Source organism: Lithobates pipiens, unplaced genomic scaffold (genome assembly GCF_037356315.1).
Source record: "Lithobates pipiens isolate NorthernLeopardFrog02 unplaced genomic scaffold, aLitPip1_a1.2 Scaffold_30, whole genome shotgun sequence".
NCBI classification, from domain to species: domain Eukaryota; kingdom Metazoa; phylum Chordata; class Amphibia; order Anura; family Ranidae; genus Lithobates; species Lithobates pipiens.
Genome location: NW_027507791.1, coordinates 141,269,664 through 141,293,195, shown reverse-complemented (window position 1 = coordinate 141,293,195; position 23,532 = coordinate 141,269,664). Strand labels below are relative to the sequence as shown.

Below are 23,532 nucleotides of genomic sequence, written 5' to 3'. Positions count from 1 at the left end.
GCAGCGTGGTTAAACCTTCAAAGACTGGGGCCCTTTTAATAGGGTTTCCACTCCTTTGGACCATGTATAGCACCCCTCGGGACAGCTTTAGGTAATGTAGCAAGACCAAAAAGAGTCCTGGTATCTAGGGTCCAGCCCTCAAAGAGGGGAGTTACAGGCAAAACCTTCATTCTTCTATGCAAGGCAAGGGTACCATCCTGGGGCCACAGTGACGGGATGGATCTGGTTGTGGAGACTTCTTAAATCCAGCATGGATCCCTCCAGGAGCTCCGCAGAGCACATCTTCACTCGTGCCAACACCTTTAGACAGTGACAAAAAAACTGAGGTACCCCTGGATGGAGAAGGGGTTATATAGGGGAGTCAACTTCCTGTATTGGTGTGCCAGTGTCAACACCTGAATGTAGCTATAACCCACTAAGTAAATACTTAAGGCTCTGTGTCCTATGATGTACGATAAAGAAATTACTGCATTAACAATGCAAGGTGGATGGAGGAATACTCCCTGTTTTGGTATTGTATTCTTTTTTTTTCAAATATAAATTTTTATTATTCTCCCAAACCTGGGGAGGGAACCCCACAATACAGACAAAGGAACAGTTATCAACAAAAAAAACAAAAACAAATGCAGATCAAATCAAATATGCAAGGTAAGTACATTGCAGGATACAGCTTAACTGTCAGTGACAATCTCCTAAGTTATATGGACCCACAAGCATGTCAACTATACCGCATGAAGGAGAAGGAACCCTTCGATTGGAGAATAAGATTCCGGGGTCTACCCTCCCCATTCCCCACCCTTTCCCCAGAGGGAGGTGGGCGTGAGTCCACAGGGAGGACATATTGGGGAATGCCAAGAGGGGAAGAAAGGCAAGTGGGGGGGAAGGAGGGTTGGGAGGGGGGAGACCGAGAAGGAAAAAGATGGCAAGGTTCAGAAGACAGAAGAGGAAGGAGCGGACAGGGGGGATGGGGCTGAGACACGGCGGTGGTAATGAATCACTAAATTGACTGGCAGAGGGCGCATGGGCAAGGAATAAGCAATAATGACCATAATAGGAGTAGGTCTCGTTATCGCCCCAGTATTCGCTGACCCTCTGCCGAGTAGATGAAGGCATTCCAGACGTCCCAAGTCTGTTTGTGGGCCTCCTGTTTATGTTGTGCGGTTAGGACCAAGTCCTCCATTTTCTTTACCTCCTCCACCTTCCGCAGCCAATGTGTCACGGTCGGGGGAGCTCGTTGCTTCCATCGCAAGGGGACGCAGGCTTTTGCTGCGTTAAGCAAATGTCGCAGTAACGACTTTTTGTAGGTTTTAGTGGAGATTGTGGAATGGTGCAGGAGGAAGAATGCCGCGTTATCAGGTATAATATATTCAGTGAATTGCTGGGAGATGCGACGGACCTCCCCCCAAAACTCCCTCAGTCTAGGGCAGGACCAGAAAATATGGAGCAGTGTTTCCTCGTCTCAGCGCCAGCACCGATTCGAGGTCGAGGGAAAGCACCGCTGCAGCCTGGCTGGTGTTAGATACCAGTGTGTAAGCAGCTTGAAGTTAGTTTCCTGCGTCTTCGTGCAGCATGAAGACTTTAGGGCAAATGAGATAATACGCTGTGTCTGCGTTGGTGTGAATTTGCACGATAAGTCCTTCTCCCAGTTGGCGAGGCACGGCAAATGTGGCTGTTCTTTCAGTGTATTAAGCATAGAATATGTTTGAGACAGAATGTGGGTCAGAGGGCCCTTGTCCGCGCACAGGTCTTCGAACATCGTTGGCTGTCGGCCAAAGGCCTGGGGGGTGGGAAGTGAGTGTAGGAAATGGTGCAGTTGCAGCGCCTTCCAAAAGGGAAGACAGAAGGTCCCCGTGGGGTCGGTCAGTCTCGATAGGGATGGCCACCGCCTGTCCTCCACAAACCCACCCGCCTAGTCAAGTCCGCCCTCCCTGAGAGTAGGGTAAGCCGTGGGTTGTAAACCCGGTGTAAATTTCGGATTGCCTAGGATGGGAAACAGTGGGGAACTCTCCGACATCAGGGATGTCTGAATAGGAATCTGGTGACTGTGTCTCAAAGTAACCCCCAGCAATGGGTGCGTTTTCAGGTCAGGAGGGAGGTCGTCATAACACCACAGCGCTCCTTTCATCGGTATTCGGGATTGGGCTTGCTCAACCTTTGTCCACAGTTTGGTAGACTCATTTCGTCTCCAGTCCAGTATACGTCCCAAATGTGAGGCTAGGTAGTATCGGCGGATGTCGGGCAGTGCCAGACCCCCGCAATGTTTGGGGAGCGTCAGTTGTGATCGTTGTAATCTGGGTTTTTTATGAGCCCACACAAACCTGGTAAAAAGGGCTTGGATTTGCTTAAAGAAGGAGGGCGGTATCTGAATGGGTAGTGCTTGAAAAAGGTAGATGAACTTGGGGAGTTTGCTCATTTTGATAAGGTTGCATCTACCAAACCAGGAGTGAAATTCCGAATGCCATTTCTCTAACAGTCCACGGGTCTTGGTCAAAAGGGGTGGGAAATTAAGGTCAAAAGTGCGGTTCAGATCAGGAGGGAGTCATGTGCCCAGACATGGTAGAGCTGTGTCAGTCCAGTGAAAACTAAAGTTGTTTTGTAAGTCACATTGCGTTTGGGGAGAGGTTGCTACACACATAGCCGTTGACTTCGAGAAGTTTATTTTAAGATGGGATAATGCGCCGTATATCTTAAATTCTCGGAGTAGGTTCGGTAGAGAGATTCTGGGGTTAGTCAAGGAGAAGAGCAGGTCGTCAGCGTACGCCGAGATCTTGTAACCGGCGTCACCGACCACAAGGCCCGAGACGTCCGGGTTTAACCTGACAGTGTTTAGGAATGGCTCTAGTGAAATGGCGAAAAGAAGGGGGGACAGTGGGCATCCCTGCCTTGTTCCATTCCCGATAGGGAATGTGCTAAAGAGGACTCCATTAGCATTCACTTGAGCTGAGGGGTTGGAGTACAAGCTGCCTATCCAACGCATCATCCTGTCACCCAAGCCTAAATGACGGAGGACAGAGAACATATACTCCCAGCTTACTCTATCAAATGCCTTCTCGGCATCGGTGCTCACAAAGACACAGGATGTCTTAGTAGTGTGTGCCACCCGAAGCAGATTAAGCACCTTGATGGTATTGTCCCTGTCCTCCCTATAAGGCATGAACCCCACCTGGTCTAGGTGGATTATGTCCTGCATGTGCTGTGTCAGTCTCCTGGCTATGATCTTCGAGAAGATCTTCAAATCCGTGTTCAGCAGGGAGATGGGCCTATAACTGCCACATTGGTTCGGGTCCTTCCCCTCCTTCTGGAGTACCGCAATATGGGCTCTAAGAGTGTCTCTTTGGAAAACAGTCCCCGAGCCCAGAGCATTAAAGAGCATCACCATACGTGGACCTAGAATAGGGAGCAGGGACTTGTAGTACTGAGCGGTGAAGCCGTCCGGTCCTGGGGCTTTGCCAATCTTCAAGGAGTCAACCGCCTCCTGGAGTTCGGTCAAAGTTATGGGTTCCTCCAAGATGGCGCTAGTCTCTGATGAGAGTGACAGCATTTGCGAGTCATAGACATATTTATCTATAGCTAGCTGGGTGGAGGTGGGGCTCAGTAGGTTGTACAAGCTAGAGTAGAATTCGCTGAATACGTCCGAAATTGTGTGTGTCGGTGCTGTGGCCATTGACCCATCCGGTCGTGTTATCTGTGGTATGTATGATGCCGCCTTGACCTCTCTAACCGACTGGGCTAACGCTTCCCACATTTATCCCCTGCTTCGTATGACAGCCTGCGGCAGAACTGCAGGGCTGCCTTCGCCCTGTATTGTAGCAGGTCCGTTATTGGAGACCGAAGGGTCTTCAACTCGGACTCTAGGGCCGGCGTGGAGGCATGTTTGTGTTGAGCTTCCACTAAGGACAGTTTGTCGAGTAAAGTGGTCAAAAGTGCATTCCGGTCCCTTTTAATCCTTGCCCCATGCTTTATGAGAACGCCACATATAACGGGCTTGTGAGCCTCCCATAGCACCCCGGGGTCACAGTCCCCGATTTTGTTCTCCCTGAAGTATAGGTCTAGTTGTTTGGACACATCTGTCAAACACCTCTGGTATCTGAAGAAGGCTCTCATTCAGACGCCAGAATAAGGGTCTGGGTGAGGGTCGTTCGGTGAGAGCATATGTCAGGGAAATTGGGGCATGGTCCGACCAGGTTATCTGACCTATGGTTGTGGTGTGTACTAGATACTAGTAGTTGGTCATGGGGGATTATAAAGAGGTCTATCCTTGAGTATAGCTTGTGTAGGGCCGAATAGAAGGTGTAATCCCGTTCACCAGATTGCTGTAGACGCCATACGTCGCGCAGTCGAGCTTTGTGGAGCATTTGTGCAACCCGTTTCCCGCAGGCTGGAGGTATGGATGAGGTGCCCGTCCAAGTGTCTGAGGCAGGTAGTAATGGAACATTAAAATCGCCGCCCAACAAAACTTGCCCCTCTCTGAATGCCAACAACTTGTTCAGTGCCTGACTGAGAAATCTATCTTGGTGTTCGTTAGGGGAGTACACCGTAGCCAGTGTAAAGCGCACCCCACATATCTGCTCTTTGAGGAACAGGTAGCGCCCCCTCGGGGTCACCCAAACTGTCCGATAGCTGCCACGTCAATCTACCCGAGAGCAATATCGAGACCCCCCGAGTCTTGGACGCGTGGTTAGTGGAGTGGTATGTCCGTGGGAAGGTCCTGCTCTGCAAGAGTGGTAATTTGTCATTTTTTAAGTGTGTCTCTTGGATAAAGGCCACATCAGAGTGAGATTTTTTTAAGATCGTGGAGTAATATACGCCTCTTCTCGGGCGTGTTGAGGCCTCTAGCATTAAGAGAGGTCACTTTGATGGAATCCACCGCCATGTCTCAGGAAAGAGGTTGAGGGAGAAGAAAAATGTGGTAAGCAGAGGGGAGGAAGATGGGATTCTCGGTTAATGGGAGAGAGGAGCAGGGATAGGAGAGAGAAGGGGCGTTAGTAAAAACGGGGGGCAAGAGGAGGCTCCGACAAGTCAGAGATATAACCTCACCCCTCAACCCCGTGCAGGGGCAACTAATTAACCAAGCTTTTAAAACTTGAAATGCGCGCGACCTGAACTGGTCACGCACTAGTCTAGGTGGAGAGTGGGTGAACAGAGCCGAGGATCCAAAGCCCCGGCCACTAACCCACACCGGCAACGTCTAAACGTGGGTGGACCTGGGAGCAGAATATCAAACGCACCAGTAGTAACATAAACAAGTGAAAACAATCAAACAACAAGGAAAATAAAGGCATGTAAACAGAGAGACATAACAGAACATCTTATAGCATAAGAACTTCCATTGGCTAATCAGGGAACGCAGCGGCGTTCTATCTCCCCAGCATCAACCCCAACTACATTGCCAAGGTGTCTTCCCGTAGCCACCGAACAGTACTAGAGACCCCCCGTAGGCCCTTGGACTCTACTCCCTCCCTCGGGGACGTCTCCAAGCCTCCCCCCTCCCTCATCGTGAGTCCACGGCCACTTGTATGGGCTAACAGGGGCCCGGGCCCAAAGTGCATGGGATCTCTCCAAAAGGAAGGGCAGGGGCTCCCCATAGTAGCGTAGTGCGTAGGGACCTAGACAATAAGTGGGTACCCCAACACCCCACAGAGCAAGGGCTGGCCCCCCCGAAACATCCCCCTGTCTCCTCCCCTCCAGTTACTGCTATCAGGACGTGCCGGGGCAAAAGATCTCCTCCCTCAGCTGAACATCCGGACAGCCTCCCACCCGGAGAGTAGGGGGGTCCTCACATGACTGTCCAGTGGTGTCCCCCAGATTGTAGACCTGGTAAGTCTGCCCTCCCCCAATCCCTCCATGGGCAGGGGGACATAACAGGCATGTCCCGAGAGGCAGATTACCCTGATGCACCTGGAGACGGGCGTCCCAAAACATATAGGCTATCCCCCCTCCAGTCCATAATGAATGCCGCTGCCAGACTCATCCACCTTACCAGCCATTCAGTGTCCTCCACCCCTCTCTGCCAATCCCTGCACTGGCTTCCACTCACCCAACGAATAAAATTCAAAGTACTAACAATAATTTACAAAGCCATCCATAACTCTGCCCCCAGCTACATCACTGACCTGGTCCCAAAATACCAACCAAACCGCCCTCTTCGGTCATCTCAAGACCTCCTGCTCTCTAGCTCCCTTGTCCCCTCCTCCCATGCTCGCCTCCAGGATTTCTCCAGAGCTTCTCCCATCCTCTGGAACTCCCTACCCCAATCTGTCCGACTGTCCCCTAATCTATCCATCTTTAGACGATCCCTGAAAACCCTTCTCTTCAAAGAAGCCTATCCTGCTTCTAACTAACACTGTTTTACTTCCCCCATCAGCTCATCCCCCACAGCAATTACCTCCTGTATCAATTGCCCCTTCCTTTTTAGATTGTAAGCTCTAACGAGCAGGGCCCTCTTATTCCTCTTGTGCCAAATTGTAATGTAAATGTAATGTCTGCCCTTATGTTGTAAAGCGCTGAGCAAACTGTTGGCGCTATATAAAACCTGTATAATAATAATAATAATATATCCCTGGACTTGTAAGGTAAAGGGCCCTGGGGAGGGCAGTCACTATCCAAGCAGGAATCCCAGTCAGTCAATGTTGGCTCAATAATGGAAGCCCACCCCCGGCGTGTACCAGGGTGGCTGGCAGCGTCTGTATGATAGCCCGATGATCAAGGGACATATGGAACAGGGCTGGCAGCGCCGCCCTACAGTGGGATTCTGACATTCCCCCTCAGTCCCCAATATCTTGTGCTGGAAAGAAGAGGGACTGGGCCATGGCCTCACGGTTGTGCACAGGAGGGTAGTGAGGGTGGAGGCGCGCCGGTGGTCACATAAACGTAGGGGTCAGAGTGAGCTAGGGAAACAGGGGCTACTCACGTCTCCCGAGCCGCCTCGTTGGAGGGTGTCCGTGAGCGGCGCCTGGAGCGAGGCATTCTCTGTGGCTGCGGGTCGGGAGCTCTTGTTGCATCCGGACATCCCTGGAATCTCAGTAGGTAGCCAAGCCAGTTTGGAACATTGATCGGATCTGTGCCAAGGAAGTTGAAGAGGGCCGGTAGCACCTCCCGGGATCTCAGCAGGAACGGTCTCTGGTCCTTGATGAAGGTGACCGACAGGGGGAACCCCCAGCGGTAGGTCGCCCCGCAGCGTCTCGCCAGCTCCAGAAGGGGTCTCAACAGGGCCCGGCGGTAGAGTGTGGGTCTGGAAATATCTGGCAGTATCTTCACGGGTGCCCCGTCGAAAACGACCCCCCCCAACCTCCCAAGCCCTGCGAGTTATGGCCTCCTTATGGGTGTAGTGATGTAGGCGACAGATAACGTCTCGCGGTCTGGCAGGGTCTAAGGAGCGGGGCCGAGGGCCCTATGGATCCGGTCAATCTCGAAGCGTTCCGGGAGCTGGGCACCCGCTGCTCTCTTAAAGATGTCGGTAACCATGGCAAGTAAGTCCGCAGAGCCTGTAGCTTCTGGCAAGCCCCGCAGCCTAAGATTGTTCCGCCTGCTGCGGTCCTCAATCTCTTCCATGCGGAGCTGAAGTTCAGTAGCAAATTCTGCCTGGGCTTTATGCTGGGACTCTAGAGCGGTGACCCTCTGTGTCAGTGCTGCCAACCTGGTTTCATCAGTTGTAAGCCTGTCATCCAGAGCCCGCACATCCTGCCTCATTGCCTGGATTTCCTTTTTGTGTGCAGCCTCCACTCTCCCCACAAGCCCCTCTATGTCTACCTTAGTCGGCAGTGATTGCAGGATTGCCTTCAGCTCCGCATCCGCTCTGTAGGTAAGTGGCAGCTGTGAGGGACCCCCTGGCTCTGTGTCTGGAGGTATGGGTGAGCTGGGGAAGATGAGCGGACTCTGGGCCCCCTACGAGGGTGCAGGCATGTCCACGGGAAGCTCCGTGCACTCACCACGCGGCGCCGCCATCTTGGGTCTCCGGGTGTCCGCGCTAGGTGTCCGAAAAAGCCGCTGGATATCACTCCCCGCCGGCGTCTGAACCGCCAAGCTGGTCTGCAGTTTGTTCCGCTTTCCGTTCCTCTTCTTAGAAGCGTGCATTCTGCGGTAAGGTAGTCGCGATTGCCGGTGTAAGCATGGGCGGCCGGGAGCTCTGTGAAGATGCGTCTCTACTCGGCCATGTCCAGACCACGCCCTTGGTATTGTATTCTGACTGTGGCACTCTAGCGGGACTCCTCTGCTGTCAGAATACACTGATCAGTTATGTAGTGCTGATCAAACTAAAATTTACCAACAGTCCCATTTGAGAGGAGTCGAACATTAGTCTCTGCTGAATTTTAATCCATCTATTGCCCACTTTACGCAGCCCAAACCACATAGGGAAATATCCTTTTGATAAACTGGAGAGAGACAAAGGGAAGAATAAAGTTGTGGTTAAAGTGAAAGGAAGCAACTACATTAGGGCAAGAAGGACCTCCAGGGCCTCAGCCCCACTTTGTCTCCAAGCAAGACCAAAAAGGGTTCTTTGCAAGACAAGGGTGCCAGGTCAGACTCTCGTCTAGGGTTGCCACCTTTTTGTCAAGCCAAACCCAGACACATTAGAAGCACACGCCAATATGGCAATATGACAGGGTTGGCAAGGATAAAGGCAGTGAAGAATAGGCAGGTGCCTGGCTGTGCAGTGAGAACAGTGACTCCCATGCCTCCCTTCCCCCTCAATAAACTTATCCTAATTCAGATTAGTGTAGGGAGCCTAAACGTCCACTTGGTGGCAATTCAACCCAGGCAATAGAGTAGAAGCATATATAGAGAGCAGAGGTAAGTATAAAGAACCGTTTTACAAAACAGCTTAAAATAAAAATTCCAAGCTGTTATACATTCCCCTCCCCTATTGTTCATTTTAAAATGTTTTGGAAAAGAATATAATAGCCCAACAGGAGTAGAAATAAATTAATATTTCGTCTAATATATTCACCTTGCAAGTAAAAAGCCCAAACATCTATCAAACTGAGATTAATTGCCAAACTGTTGATCCTCAAACAATCCAGACCTGAGGGAAAGGAGGGGCAAAGCGTCGCCTAAATGTATCTATTTAGTTCAACAAAGGCATCAGCAAAGTGCACTGAATTTGATTGTCCTAAGGTCTGTACCTGCAACCAACATGGGCTTCCTGGAACTCCAGCAGCATAGACATGCTCATATGGGCTCTTTTATATGTCTCCCTCCACCCATCCAACATGATTACATCAGGATGTGGTGCAGGCGCATTGCAAGGAGCCATGCGTGCACGGAACAGGGTGCCTCCGTCCCTGCAGCCAGACCCCATGGCTTGTTGCTAGTGTATGCAACTGTATTTCTTAAAGGGGTTGTAAAGTCACAAGGTTTTTTTATCTTAATCTTAATGCATATGCATTAAGATAAAAAGCCGTATGTGTGCAGCAGCCCTCTCAGTCCCCCTAATACTTACCTGAGCCCCATCTCTGTCCAGCCATCTCTCAGCTATCTGGCATGACTCTTCCTCCTGATTGTCAGACACGGCAGCAGCTCCATTGGCTCCAGCTGCTGTCAGTCAGTTAGCCAATCAGAAAAGAGAGGGAGCGGGGCCAAACCGCAGCTCTATGTCTGAATGGACACACAGACCCGCAGCTCTATGTCTGAATGGACACACAGACCCGCAGCTCAGCTCGGTTACCCCCATAGCAAGCTGCTTGCTGTGGGGGCACTCAAATGGAGGGAGGGGCCGGGGCACAGAAGAGGCACCCGAAAAGAGGAGGAACAGGGCTGCTTTGTGCAAATCCACTGCAACAGAGCATATAAGTATAACATGTTTTCTTTTTTTTTTTTTTTTTATAAAAATAACAAAGACTTTACAATCACTTTAAATCAATTAAAAAAAATATAGATTTTTGTAAGGGTTCATTACTAATCCCCTTGGATGTGTATACAAATATTTTTTGTAGATATATTTTCACATTCTGTATCGTAGAATACTGACTGTTATAGTTCCATTTTTTGAACAGATTAAGGTCCCAAACTGTCATTTGTCCTACTACATATTTTTCTTTTGTGTCATATTTTAATACATTTTACAATTTATTTCTACCCCTTTTGGGCTATTTCACTCCTTTCCCTAACTTTTTACAATTAACAATATGGGAAGGGGATGTATAGCATCTTGGAGTTTTTGTTATTTTAAGCTGCTTTGTAAAATGATCCCTATACTTACCTCTGCACTCTATATATGTTACTCTAGTGCCTGGATTGCCGTCAGGACTGTAATCTGAATCAGGATAAGTGAGTGACCATTATTGAGTGTAAATTGCAGCAAAATCCCTTTGCATTATAAGTGTAATCACTATGTTCCATTGCTGTATGTTCATTACTAGGATTATTTAATGCTCTTTATCCCCCTCTGCAGGAGATCTGGTCTTTGGGGTGACCCCCTGATGCTTGGTGCGTTTGGTCCATGTGGACAGACTCCTCATTTTTTAATCTGTTTTTAGCCCCACTACATGGTGCAACATTTGGAGGTGGGGAGCTCATTGGGGGAACTGATATCTGTCTGAAGGGTGCAGCTTGTTTTGTTGTTTTTCTTTATGCATGTTATAGAATATATAAATATGAATTTATTACATATTGTTTATTATTGATGTTGGTTTTTGCTTTACCTGTGAATCCATCACGCTTTCCTTTGAATAAGCCAAATATGGCAAAACATGTCAGAATTATAAGCGTGGTGTTGGTTAAATGCTATAGACACTCGAGCAATGATACCAAATGTTTGTACAAATGTTTTTAACTCAATTATGTTTAAAAAAATACTACTGCTGTTATGAAATTTCTTGTACTATTTAATTGTGCATCTAAAAAGTCCCGTATCCCTACTCTGCTTTTAAAATTTCTAAAACTTGGGATGTTGATACCATGAGCATTGTTAACCTGGTCATGTCCACATAACTCTTTGGAAGTTTAAAAATAATTGTTATATCAACAGCTCGCTGATTACACCAATGTTCCATAGAGCTGCAAATGTAAACATTATTTCAGAGTATCCTCGATATCATTAATATTTTGCCAAGGGTTCCTCGAAGGTAAAAAGGTTGAGAAACCCTGCACTAGAAAGATGGGCACATGCATGTAAGCATCTTTGATATGCCCAAAGCCAGAAAATATGGTGATTCCATCCACTATTGCATTCAAAGGGAAACATTCAGAGCCATAAAGTGGAAGTAAAAGCCAATACAATTTTGGTTAAAGGTGTTGTCCCCCCCCCCCCCCCATCTCCTCATACCCACACTGCCTACTGTTCGTAAAAGAGTTTTGTGTAATTACATTGTTTCAGCTTATTAGCTTCAATGCAAACACTTGACTGCTGTAAGCTGTATCTGTTTCCTGTGAGGTTCAATAACGGGGCTAAATTTGCAGAGCTATAACATCACACACCAGCTTCCATTGCCCCTCTGTTGCTGACACTTCCTTCCCATCTCCTGCACTGACACACTGAGCTTACAGATCATGTGACTGCACTGAAGCATTAAAACAAAAATGAAAAGTATTTACACAAACCACTTTTATAAACAGTAGGCAGCATGGGCAAGAGAAGGGGAAAGCAATGTTTTTACCTAAATTGCATTAGCCTTTACTGTACTTCCATTTCCACAAAGAACCCGGATGTGGCAAATGCCCCTTTTCTGTTTAGACACAGTGAAGAGATTGCAGTAAACCACTGGAACCGTTCTGCCATAAGGACTAAGACAATGACACTTTGGTCCAGAAGACCAAAGAAGGATCGATAAATATCTGCCAGTCTGTATAGAGACACCGAAAGGTTGAAAGTAGGGAAACAAGGAGGCCCATAACCCTCGGAAAAGCATGCAAAAGACCACAGATGTCCTCCCACCCAGGAATGGAAGTGCACAACTTCATGCAGTGGCTTGTCTGATGATTTAGCAGACCTGGAATTATCGACTTTGCAGATGGATTAGGAGCCAAACTTGATGAATCTTGATGTAGTGGAAGGAGTGGGGAAATATAAGGGATGTTTCTTGACCATTAGAAAGCCGACTTTACAGTCTGCTCCTTAGGCCTGTTCTGCCGGGGAAGATGGGAGTGTATGATTTTGCCACCTGTAGAATCCTTGATAATATTATCAAGAGCGGGTCAAAAGAGACATTGTCCCTCAAATGCTTGTAGAAAAGGTTCCACATTTGGCAATTCATTTCACATAGCCAAAATGCCCTCTGCAGATGCACCAAAATGAGGCACATGCAAAAGATGAGATGGGGGCCTTCCAGCAAAATAAGAATAGGATCATCTGTGGCAGTGCCTAGATTTTTTTTAGGATTTTGACCAGTCAGACATGGATTGACAAGGTAAAATCACAGCAGGATCCACCAGCAAGAATAGCGCTCTAAAAATGGTGTAGAGTCTCAGCCTGGAGCAGGTTTAGGAGGGGATTAATAATAAAAAAATAAAAGCTTGCCTGTAACTGGGACTTTGCAATATTGTATACGCTGTGGCTGAGACGCAGAACATTATTTCGAAAATACTGTGTTGTACAGACGAGTTACTTGTGTTGTTTTGAGCTGCCCTTGAAGATAAAGTCTGTCATTATTTTCTGTTTTGCTGAATAAAGCTGATTTTAAAGTTCTATGAACGGTCTCCCAGCCTCCTGTTTACACCTCTGATCCGGACAATGGCTTCCAATGGCTTAATAGTTGGGCAATTAAAGACAGGTGCATCCTCCACAAGTACATTAATGGCCATGTTAAAAAATGGCATACCTGGGTCCACAAATGAAAATGGACCACTTTTGAATAAAATCTTCACAAAATATACAATAACAAGCACTTAAGAGGAGCAAGCTACTTATTACGGTGATGTCAATAGAGACAGAGAAGACATTAGAAAAGTAGGTGTACAAAAAAAGTCTTTGTGGTTTCAGGAAACCACATCAAAAACGTAACACTGGTGCGTTAATGATGCATTCTTGCTGTGTTTTCCATGCATTTGAACTGAGAGGTGCGTTTTATGTGTGTTTTTTTTTAACTGACCAAAAATGCACAAAGCTGGATTGTTAATACCACAATGGAAGCGTAATGGACCACTGTGAAGACATTCATAGGATTTAAAGGGATGGGCATGGTCTGGACATGGCTGAGTGAAGACACTTCTGCTTTGAACTCCCGACCTTCTCCCGGCCTGCTGAGCCTACTATGCTCTGATCTTCACTCACTATTTGTGGAATGTACTCAAAACGCAGGAGAATACTAAAAGATGTGGGAGTGTCCGGGCGGGGGGGGGGGGGGAGGATGAGGAGAGAGAAGAGGGGAAGTAGAGAGAAGGGTGGGGAGGTGGGAGAAGGGAAGGGAAAGGGGAGGGGAGAGAGGGGAGGGGAAAGGGCAGGGGAGGGGGGGAGAGAGGGGAGGGGAAAGGGCAGGGGAGGGGGGGAGAGAGGGGAGGGGAAAGGGCAGGGGAGGGGGGGAGAGAGGGGAGGGGAAAGGGCAGGGGAGGGGGGAGAGAGGGGAGGGGAAAGGGGAGGGGAGGGGGGACGAGAGGGGAAAGGGGAGGGGAGGGGGGACGAGAGGGGAAAGGGGAGGGGGAGAGAGGAGGGGGAGAGAGGAGGGGGAGCGAGGAGGGGAAAGGGGAGTGGAAAGGGGAGGGGAAAGGGGAGGGGAAAGGGGAGGGGGGAGAGAGGGGAAAGGGGAGGGGGGAGAGAGGGGAAAGGGGAGGGGGGGAAAGGGGAGAGGGGAAAGGGGAGAGGGGAGAGGGGAAAGGGGAGAGGGGAAGGGGGAGGGGGATTGAGAGAGGGGGGAGAGGGGGGAGAGGGGAGAGGGGGGGAGGATAGAAGAAGAAAGTAGGGGAAGAAAATTGAAAAAGTGAGGGGAGGTGTGATGGAAAACAAAAATGAGGAAAAGTGAGGAAAATTAAGAAGCTATCCTTTCTCCTTTCTTTCTGCCCCCCTCTTTTTCTCTTTCCCTCATCATACTATCACATAATCGGTTTCTTTGCCACCTGGTCACACCTGTGTGTGTCCTTAACTTTTTATAATACAATTTCTAATTCTATTATTATCTTTTAACCAGAGTGTATTAGGTACAATCCTACAGGTCCTTTGGTCTGCTGCTTCCGTCCGTGTGGGTGAGCCGGTCTCCTTAGTTTAATTTTGATTGTAAAAATGTTTTGCTATTTCTCTTGTGCATATACTGTATGTTTGCTTTGTTGATTATGTTTTGCTTAAAGATATTATTTATCCTATAGACTATCCTCCTGAAGAAACAGTTTGCCGCGAAACCGGTTGATGAATTTTGTATACCCCTCTTCAACAGAAAACTCTGTGGGGAAACCCAACAGTAGCATTGTTTAATTGTGGTGTATACGATTTTAAAGATTTATTGTTTGTATACACTTTCTGTCTTCATTAAATATTATATAATTTTATTTTCTTTCACTTGTTATTCATTACCAAGTACCGAGATAGTCCATTCAAACTCAAAGCCTTGTAGATGTGGATGTTTAGGGGTCAGCATCAGCAACTGTCCAGACACTCGCACATCTTTTAGTATTCTACAATTACAAATTTGGATGATGGCACTTCTATAAGTTTGATGTATGTCCTATTTGAACCTGAGGTTATACTCACCATTTGGTCAAAACGCAGGAGAACAAATGGAAAAACGTAATCAGCGAGGATGAGAGATTTCCAGGTGCTATAGAACAATTTCTGACCCAACCATGGCTCACCCCCTCCGATCTCAAGATGGCGGAACTGCATGGAGAGGCAAGTGAAGCCCAGGCCCAGGGGAGCCGGCCGGAATCCCCAGCCGCATCGATGGAGTCCGACTCCTACTCAGACAACCCTGAAACACCACTGAACACTTCCAAAAGACCCGGAGGAGACACACAAATGTGGGCACTTCTTAGGGTCCTCCCCACCAAGGCCGAGAAAGAGTCTCTCATCAGCCGGCTAGAGACCTAGAACCACAAGGACATTCAGGAGGTGAGAGGAGAGCTGGGTTCATTAAACACCAGGCCGAAGGGGAAACCTCAGTGACGGACCTAAAGCTAAGAGTGACTGCCCTTGAACACCTTCAGGATGCCCACATAGATGCAGCAATTTTGCTGCAGTTACACATGGAGGAAATGGAGAACAGGAGCAGGCAGAACAATCTCCGTCACACTGCTGCATGGGTCTCTCTGCCACAAAGACTCCAATGCTACTTGTGCCCCACCATGGGTCCCACTGTTACATTTGCTCCACCGCTACATGTGCCCCAATGCTGCACGGGTCTCACTGCTGCATATAACCCTCTGTTACATGGATCCTACGTGGCCCATCGCCAGGACTTTAAAGTTGCTGACCCCCCTCTATGGGCAGGCATCACAGAGCTTGGGAGGCGGGGATGACAGCTGTGTGGAGTATGCGAGAGTGGGTTTGCCCCCCCCCCCTCCCTACGATACACTCTGGGTTCTCTCACTCTTCAGGCCCTTCAAATCCAGCTGAACCAGCTGAAGGTCTGTTTCTTTACCTATATAAACCAGCCTGTAGTATACACAAATGTTTGCAATAATGTCTGCCGAATGATATTTGCTTAATGGTATTGCATAGTTATTACATGACTGATAGATGCCTGTCCGAGGGAGGAGGGGGACACAAGTTGACCCTAGGTGACAGACACCTAGACGCAAATTGATGACACGGCTGATAGGGGAGACATACTCCCGCGGCTGGGGATGTCTGGGAGGGGTGGTCAATGAGGCCGTGCGGGGGAGGGCTATATGGATGTAGGTGACCGGCGCCATAAACACGGAACTTAAGCTGTTTACCAAGATTCTAGCAACTCAACTAGCCTGCCATCTACAAATGTCAGTCCACTTGGATCAAGTGGGCTTCATCCCCACCAGAGAAGCTAGGGATAGTACAATTAAAGTACTGAATCTAATACATGTAGCCGACCAGAACCACATGCCTTCCGTTTTCATAAACACAGGCACGGAAAAAGCCTTCGATAGGGTTAACTGGGAATACATGTTCTCGGTCCTAAGATATATAGGACTTTGGGAAACCAGGACTAGATGGATTATCCAAATATACTCCACCCCTACCGCACAAGTTAACGTAAATGGAATCCTAGCTGACCCTCTCCCGAACACGAACAGGACTAGATAAGGCTGTCTTTGTCACCCCTCCTTTTTGCTTTACCACTGGAGCCATTCCTATGTAAAATCAGAAACAACCCAGACATCCAAGGCCTAAAGGTGAGACACCCCCAATACATGGTTTCTGAGTTTGTGGATGACTTGCTTTTCTTCTTTACAAAACCGTCAATCTCCCTCCCAAACCTCCTCCGTGAATTTCGATACCTATGGAAACATATCCAATCTCAAAATCAACTATAATAAGTCAAAGGCCATGGGAGTAGGTATACCACAAACTGCTATGCAAACACTGCACTCCAACTTTAACTTTAAGTTAGACAGAGACTGCCCTGAAATACCTGGGCACCTCCGTTCCAGCTAATCTCAAGCCTTTAATCTGAATTTCCCTCCTTTATTAATCAAAACCCAAACCTTATTAGAATCATGGCACAAGGGCCACCACTCCTGGTTCGGCAGATGCAATCGTATTCAGATGTGCATTCTGCCCAAAATCCTCTACTTATTACAGGCACTTCTAATCTCTATCCCAGCATTGTTCTTTAAACAAGTACACAGTCAGTTCTACAAATTTATATGGGCAAGTAGGAAACTGAGGCTACCCCGTACCCTACTCTCCCTGCTAAGATCAATGGCAGTCTAGCAGTCCCAGATGTGAAGAAATACTACCAAGCTGTACAATTGGGTAGGATTATAGACTGGTGCCATCATCAAGACCTGAAATTATGGACACATCTGGAACAAGCTCAAACACAAATACCCCTGCAGGGAGCTGTTTGGCGCTATGAACATCTCCTGGCAGGCGTGAAAAAACATCCACTGATAGGGACGACACACTGCATAGGGTCACAAACATGTCTTCCACAGTCACTATCCATACCTAACTACCCCCAAACACCATTATAGGGAACCCGAAATTTGCACCAGGACTGGACCCCCAGTTCAGGAATGTCTTAAAAGATATAAACTGTACACAAGCAAGACACTTCTTGATTAATGACTTGATTAATTGCCCTCTTTAGAAACATTAAGAAGCGAAACGGCACCTTTAAACTGCCGTTTTGGAAGCCGGTCCAATTTAGACACTTCCTCACATCCATACCTAACCCACAAGGGTTTAACAAGCCCCTTACCAACTTTGACGACCTCTGCTCAGAGGAAAATGTACTCCCGAGAACACTTTCCATAATGTGCAACCTTCTGATCTCCCGACAGAAAGCACACACCCGAGTACGTGGGAAAGAGACCTAAACTGTACATTCACTTCAAACCAGACCCAGCTTATCATAACGTTTGCCCTAAAATCTCCCATCTATACAAAACTAAAAGAAACGAATTATAAGCTCATGACATGGTGGTATTTGACCCCCACATGCCCTACATACCTACTACCCAAACACCTCACCACTGTGCTGGAGGTGCCAGGGAGACAGGGGTACGTGGTTACACATATTCTGGTCTTGTCCAAAGTTGTTCCATTTCTGGTCTACAGTCAGAACAACCATTCAGAAGTTTACAGATTATAGTATCCCAGATGACCTGCCATTCTTCTTACTGCATGTAAACACAATATCAACTAAGAGATACAAAAAATCTATCCTAAACCACTTGTTAAATGCCGCAAAATCTTGTATCCCACTTCAATGGAAAAGTCAAACCCCACCAACTGTAGCTAGTTGGATCCGGAGGGTAGAGGACATTAGTAAAATGGAAGACTTGGTGCTCACTGCGAGACAACAAGAAAAATATAAAGACACATGGGCGCTGTGACACCAGTTCATCTTCTTCTCAGAAGGTATCGCCCTTAGGACTTCTTTATGAAGCCAATATCCCAAATAAAGATAACCCAGAGGGTGTCCTGAATAAACCAGGGCTTCCCGATACCCTCATCATCCCTATCTCGACCCCACCCGTGCCCCCCCTCTAGTTCTCTCCTTGGTTCCCCCCCTTCTTTGCCCCCCCCCCCCCGCCTCTGGCGATGGAGTTCTGCCCGGGTTGGGTGAGGAAGGCAGTTGGGGGGGTGGGGTGAGGAAGGCAGTTGGGGGGGTGGGGGAGGGAGGGGAAAGAAAAGTGACCAAGGCTTTCAGGTCTTTATCACTTCTGGCTAGAAGATTAACTGATGGAAAGGGCCCTCAGCCCCACAGCGTCAATTAAATAGGTACTCGTCACTAGATATACAATAATTTTTTTAGAAAATGTACATGAACCCTGTCTTCTCTCCCTCCATGTACTGAGGTTGATCAGGTGTTTGTACCTATTGTCTTAGCCCATGTTGGGCATTGATAAAAACTTATAGTTAAAAAAAAAAAAAAAAAAATTTAAAGGGATACCTTTTTCTTGAGCTATTCTTGCGCTAAAGGTGCCAATAATGGTCGACAATAAATTCATATTTATTTAAATTTATGATATTAACCACTTGCCTACCAGGCACTTACACCTCGTGCCCAGGCCATTTTTCAGCTTGGCATCTGCTGTTAACACTTTCAAGGATACAGGTAGAAAAGATCTTTCCTTTTGCTGGATGACAAACACCAATTTAGGCTCTGACTTACGTCAGGAGTCGAGTGTATTGGAAAAAACCAAGGTCTGAATCTTTTTATTCCAGACCGACAGGATGGTGTTTTGAAGCAGTCTTGAGTGAAAACTGTGCGTAAGGGACGGCCTCGAAGGAGGCCACCATTTCCCCTAACAATCTCATGCACAGCCTAATGGAAGTATTTTCCTTTGTTTTGATAAGTTGAATTAGTCCTACAATGGAACGGATTCTTGTCTGGGGTAATAATACCTTCTTCTGTACGGTATCTATAACCAGCTCCAAGTACTGTAATCTCCTTGATGGATTTAAGGAGGATTTTTCTAGGTTGAGTATCCAACCCAGAGAATCCAGGTAGTTTACAGCTGTGATCAGAGTCTGGTTTAGACCCGAGACTGAATGATCTACTAAAGGTAGATCGTCTAAATAGACTAGGACCGTTATGCCTTAAGCCCGTAATTTGGCTAAAGGAGGTGTAAGAATCTTTCAGAACACACGTGGTGCTGTGGCTAAACCAAATGGCAGGGCCACAACTGAAAATGATGATTTAATTCAAAGCGCAGAAATTTCTGGTGAGCGGGAAATATTGGCATGTGGAGATATGCATTTCTGATATTGATTGAAGCCAAAAACTCCCCTCCTTGCAGGATGGACACAACTGATCGGATTGACTCCATGTGAAAGGATTGGATGTTTAAGTGCCGATTCAGATATTTGAGATCTAGAATGGGTCTTACCTCTCCGTTTGGTTCTGAAACCGTAAAAGGTTTGAATCAAAACCTGTGCCCTGTTCCACTAAGGTAACCTCTGATATCACCGAATGGGATAATAGATGATCCAGAGCCAGAAAGAGAGACTTCTTTTTCTCTGGATCCTTGGGAATATTTGCCCTTAGTAAAAACGAGGAGACGGACACTCTCGGAACTCTAGCTGTAACCTAGAGAAAACTGCAGAAGCCACCCATCTGTCTTAACATTGTTTCTGCCAGATCTTTGAGAAATGCAGGAGCCTTCCCCCCACCCGAGCAAGCGGGGGTGCCCCTTCATGAGGAGGCTTTAGCATCCTGCTTTGTGGGCTTTCTGCCCCAAGAACTCTTCTGACCCTGGTGCTGCCCTTGGGGTCTTCCATTTGAACCTGACGGTTGAGGCCGTCGAGATTGCCTAAAGGCTGATGCCTCTGGCACAGGAGAGGCAGCACGCTTAAAAGGAGAAATATTTGAATTTCTTCTTTACTGTTAAAAAGAGAGCTTTTTCCATTAGAGATCTCTAATGAGAAAAGCATTTTAGCCAGATCATCTTCAAATAGCCGTTCACCATGAAAAGGGGAAACTGGCTAGGAGCTTTTTATAGGGTGCTTCGGCTGACCAATTTTTCAGCCATAAAACTCTGCAAGAATGCACTAGTCCAAGCATAAGCCGTGAGGCTTAAATTATAGAATCTTTCATAGCATCTACTGTGAAACATAGTGCGTTTGATACGCCAGCCCATTGCTGGGCCTGCTGATCAGGCAGAATCTTAAGTATCTCCATAAACTGTTCCTTTTTGGACTGAGATACACCATTGCAGCAAGAACCAGCTGCGCTACTGAACTTGCTAAAAACATATTGCTTTTAGAAAGAAGTTCCAACTATTTATCTGTTGGATCCTTTAACATCAGCGCATTATCCACCAGACATGCGAGATTCTTGCTCACTAAGGAGATTGCAGCATCAATTGCTGGACTGGAAACCCCCATTTCTTATTGAAAATGAGGTAGCTCCCGCTGCTTGGCTAGACCGCCTACTCACTGAGCCCTGAGAGATAGGGCAAGCACTGAGGCAATGCCGGTGACTGTAGACCAAGACAATTCTCCGCAGATAACTTTTACTATAACAGAGTCTGGAAATTGTCCCACGTGAAAGCCAGTGCCCCTGAAACATCTAGTCAAGAGGGTCTGCATACAGTACTACACCATAAGCCATGCTGGGGATGACCACACCAGATAGTTGTTGACTTGAGGGGAAATCGCTAGCAGAGGTGCAGACAAATATCTTGATTGAAGAAAAATCAAAGACAAAAAGCGTACTAGTAAAATATTAGGTTAGCCCTCCTAGCACACTAGAAAAAAAAAAAACTGAGGCTTGCATGTAGTAAAAGGGAGTTTTCTTGGCTGGCTCACAATATAAATATATATTTTTTTCCTTTTGCCAGTGTCCCACAATGAACAAGGAAGAAATCATAATGGCTATACACAGTTTCAGCTGTGGTATGGCAAACTAGAATATACAGGCTGGTGGCCACTGGACAGACTAATCTTGGTAAGGATACATTCACTGGGTCTGGTATCCAGCAGCTCCATGCACAGTATATTTCTGCATTAAACAAAATAAACAATTAATTCCTTTACCTCTCTCATTTCCTCATCCAATTTGCGCTGTTCAAGGGCTTCTTTTTCTGCCCGTTTACGGTGCTCTTTCTCCACCTTGTCATATTTTTTCCAGTACAGCGACACTTCCTTCATTAACCTACGTGCTCTAGGAAGGGTTTCCTTGCAATTCTTCTGTGCCTGAATAGCAGCTCTGCGAACTTCCCGCATGCATTGATGAGCCAGCTAACAGAAAAAAAAAGTATATTTATGTATATTTTACGAGCAAGCTAACAGAAAAAAAATGTATATTTATTCTGCAACTCTGTTCATTAAAAGAACATATACCTAATGCGCAATACAAATAACAAAAAAGATAATTCAAATAATTCACCAAATCAAACCCTCCTATCCTGATTACCATGAAGCAAGCATCTTATACATACCTTAAAGCGGAGTTCCACCCAAAAATGGAACTTCCGATTTAAGCACTCCTCGCCCCCTTACATGCCCCTTTTGGCATCAAATTTTTTTGGGGGGGGGCTTCATTAGGAGGGGGACTTCCTGTCCCACTTCCTCCTTCTGCCCAGGGACCACTCAGGCGACTCTTCCTTTCGCCTTAGGCGGCCCCTCCCTCTAGGCAATCTCCTGGGACACGCGACAGGTCCCAGGAGATCACCTGTCCACTCTGGGAGAGCGGAGTTACTCGTGCATGCGCCATGCGTGCCCGGCCGCGTGGCAATGGAGGCGGCAGCGGAGAGGAGGAGAGGAGTGACACCCCGTTCGGCCACATTGCTGGACCATGGAACAGGTAAGTGTATGTTTATGAAAAGTCAGCAACTACACTTTTTGTAGCTGCTGACTTTTAAAAAACATAAAAAGCCTGGAACTCTCCTTTAAGTGCATTAGTATTAAATTTTGCACATAAATAATAATATTATTATAATAAATAGAACAATACAAGCAAATTAGAACTTTGTTCATAAAATTATAGTGTAGGAAAGGTATACCTTTTTGCTGTTTGTTAACAGTAAATTGCGGGCTGACACCTTTTGCTTGTAGGCCTGAAAAAATTTGTAAATAATTATTATAAAGGTTTATGATACAACAAAAGAACCCCAACAGTGCAAAACATAAATAATGATTGTTATATTCCTCTTTATTTTACAATTGCTTACACATCTTTTCAAAATTTTAATATTGTAGTACAACTAGATATTTTACAGCTTTGAAATTGATAAACTTAAAATGTGTAACGCCATTTTCATTTATTTATTTTTACCCCCCCCCCCAACCCCTTCCTGTAGTAAAAAAAAAAATGAGTTTTCTTTTTCATAGTCCGGCAGACTGTCTTAATTGTTTATCCTGCATATTACATATTGCATGCATCTGTTTCTATTTAATATTAGACTGCATACAGAGTCTAACTGTGGTAAATGTGGGAGGGATGGTGCAGATCTTATTCTTCATCTATGGAGAAACCCAAAAGTGCACCGATACGGTTACATTATCTCCTGCTAGATATGGCATTTCAGCCTTCCTTGAAGTGCAACCCTCTAATGGGTATTTTCAGTTACCTGCACATATCTATTATGGACCTGTATCCTGCAGATGCTGTGGGCAAGTTACTCTGTAAAGTAAGAAAACAAGATTGCTAGACACTCTCCAATTCTCCACATGTAATACACTGGCTTTGAGAGATGTGCTGCATCATCTTGATTGAAAAACAGAAATAAACTGATCAGGGCTGCTTGCAAATGTGTCAAAAATTATAGTGTGCCTGGATTGAAAGAGTTGACTGTTTCTTGGGGCTCAGCCCATCTCTTACAGCTTTTTTGTATTCCGTTAATACAGCTGTTAAAATCATCTCCTGTGAGATCAAACCTTATGTAAGGGCATGGAGCGTGGAAAATTAAAAGACTTAACAGACATTGTAAAGTGCAAAACTGCAGGACTATGCAGACTGTAAAAAAAAAATGCATAGGTGGTTTTTTTTTTTGTTTTTTTAAAGTAAAAAATACCTAGAAGAGCACCAGGGGGTGGTGGGCTAAATATTCAGAGTTCTGCGCTAAGCTGACCTGGCCCAAACATTTCTTAAAGTAGTTCTAAAGGCTCCAGGTTTTTAGAATGCATGAAGGTAAAAAAACCTCCCCCCCCCCAATACTTACCTGCGCTCCATCTTGATCCAGGAATGTGCGCAAGAGCTTTAGCTCTCCGCGCACTTTACCTTCTCATTGGCCGAGACAGCAGCAAGAGCCAGTGAGCCAATAAGGAGAGAGAGGAGGCGGGGCAGAGCCACAATTCTGTGTGTGAATAGATACACAGAGCCCAGGCTCAGGAATGAGCCTGCTTGGGTGCCCCCACTGCAAGCTACCAAGAGCTGGTGAGGGACACAAGGGACTTGAGAAGGGGAGGATTGGGGCTGCTCTGTGCAAAACCACCGCACAGAGCAGGTGAGTAAAATGTTTGTTATAAAAAAAAAAAGCCTTTAATACCACTTTATATATCAAAGGTGCTGAAATGCAGAC

The 23,532-nt window shown here is 46.7% G+C and overlaps 1 protein-coding gene across 2 annotated transcripts in view; it reads right to left on the bottom strand.

Annotated features, from left to right (window-relative positions):
- INO80 (INO80 complex ATPase subunit) overlaps positions 1-23,532 on the bottom strand; it is a 392,097-nt gene that overhangs the window by 269,018 nt on the left and 99,547 nt on the right. For both annotated transcript variants that reach the window (XM_077464921.1, XM_077464922.1), the window contains exons 8-9: positions 22,015-22,068; positions 21,047-21,250 (exon numbers count right to left, since the gene is read on the bottom strand). In XM_077464921.1, the coding sequence (XP_077321047.1) occupies positions 21,047-21,250; positions 22,015-22,068 (258 nt within the window). The remainder of the gene's footprint in view (positions 1-21,046; positions 21,251-22,014; positions 22,069-23,532) is intronic.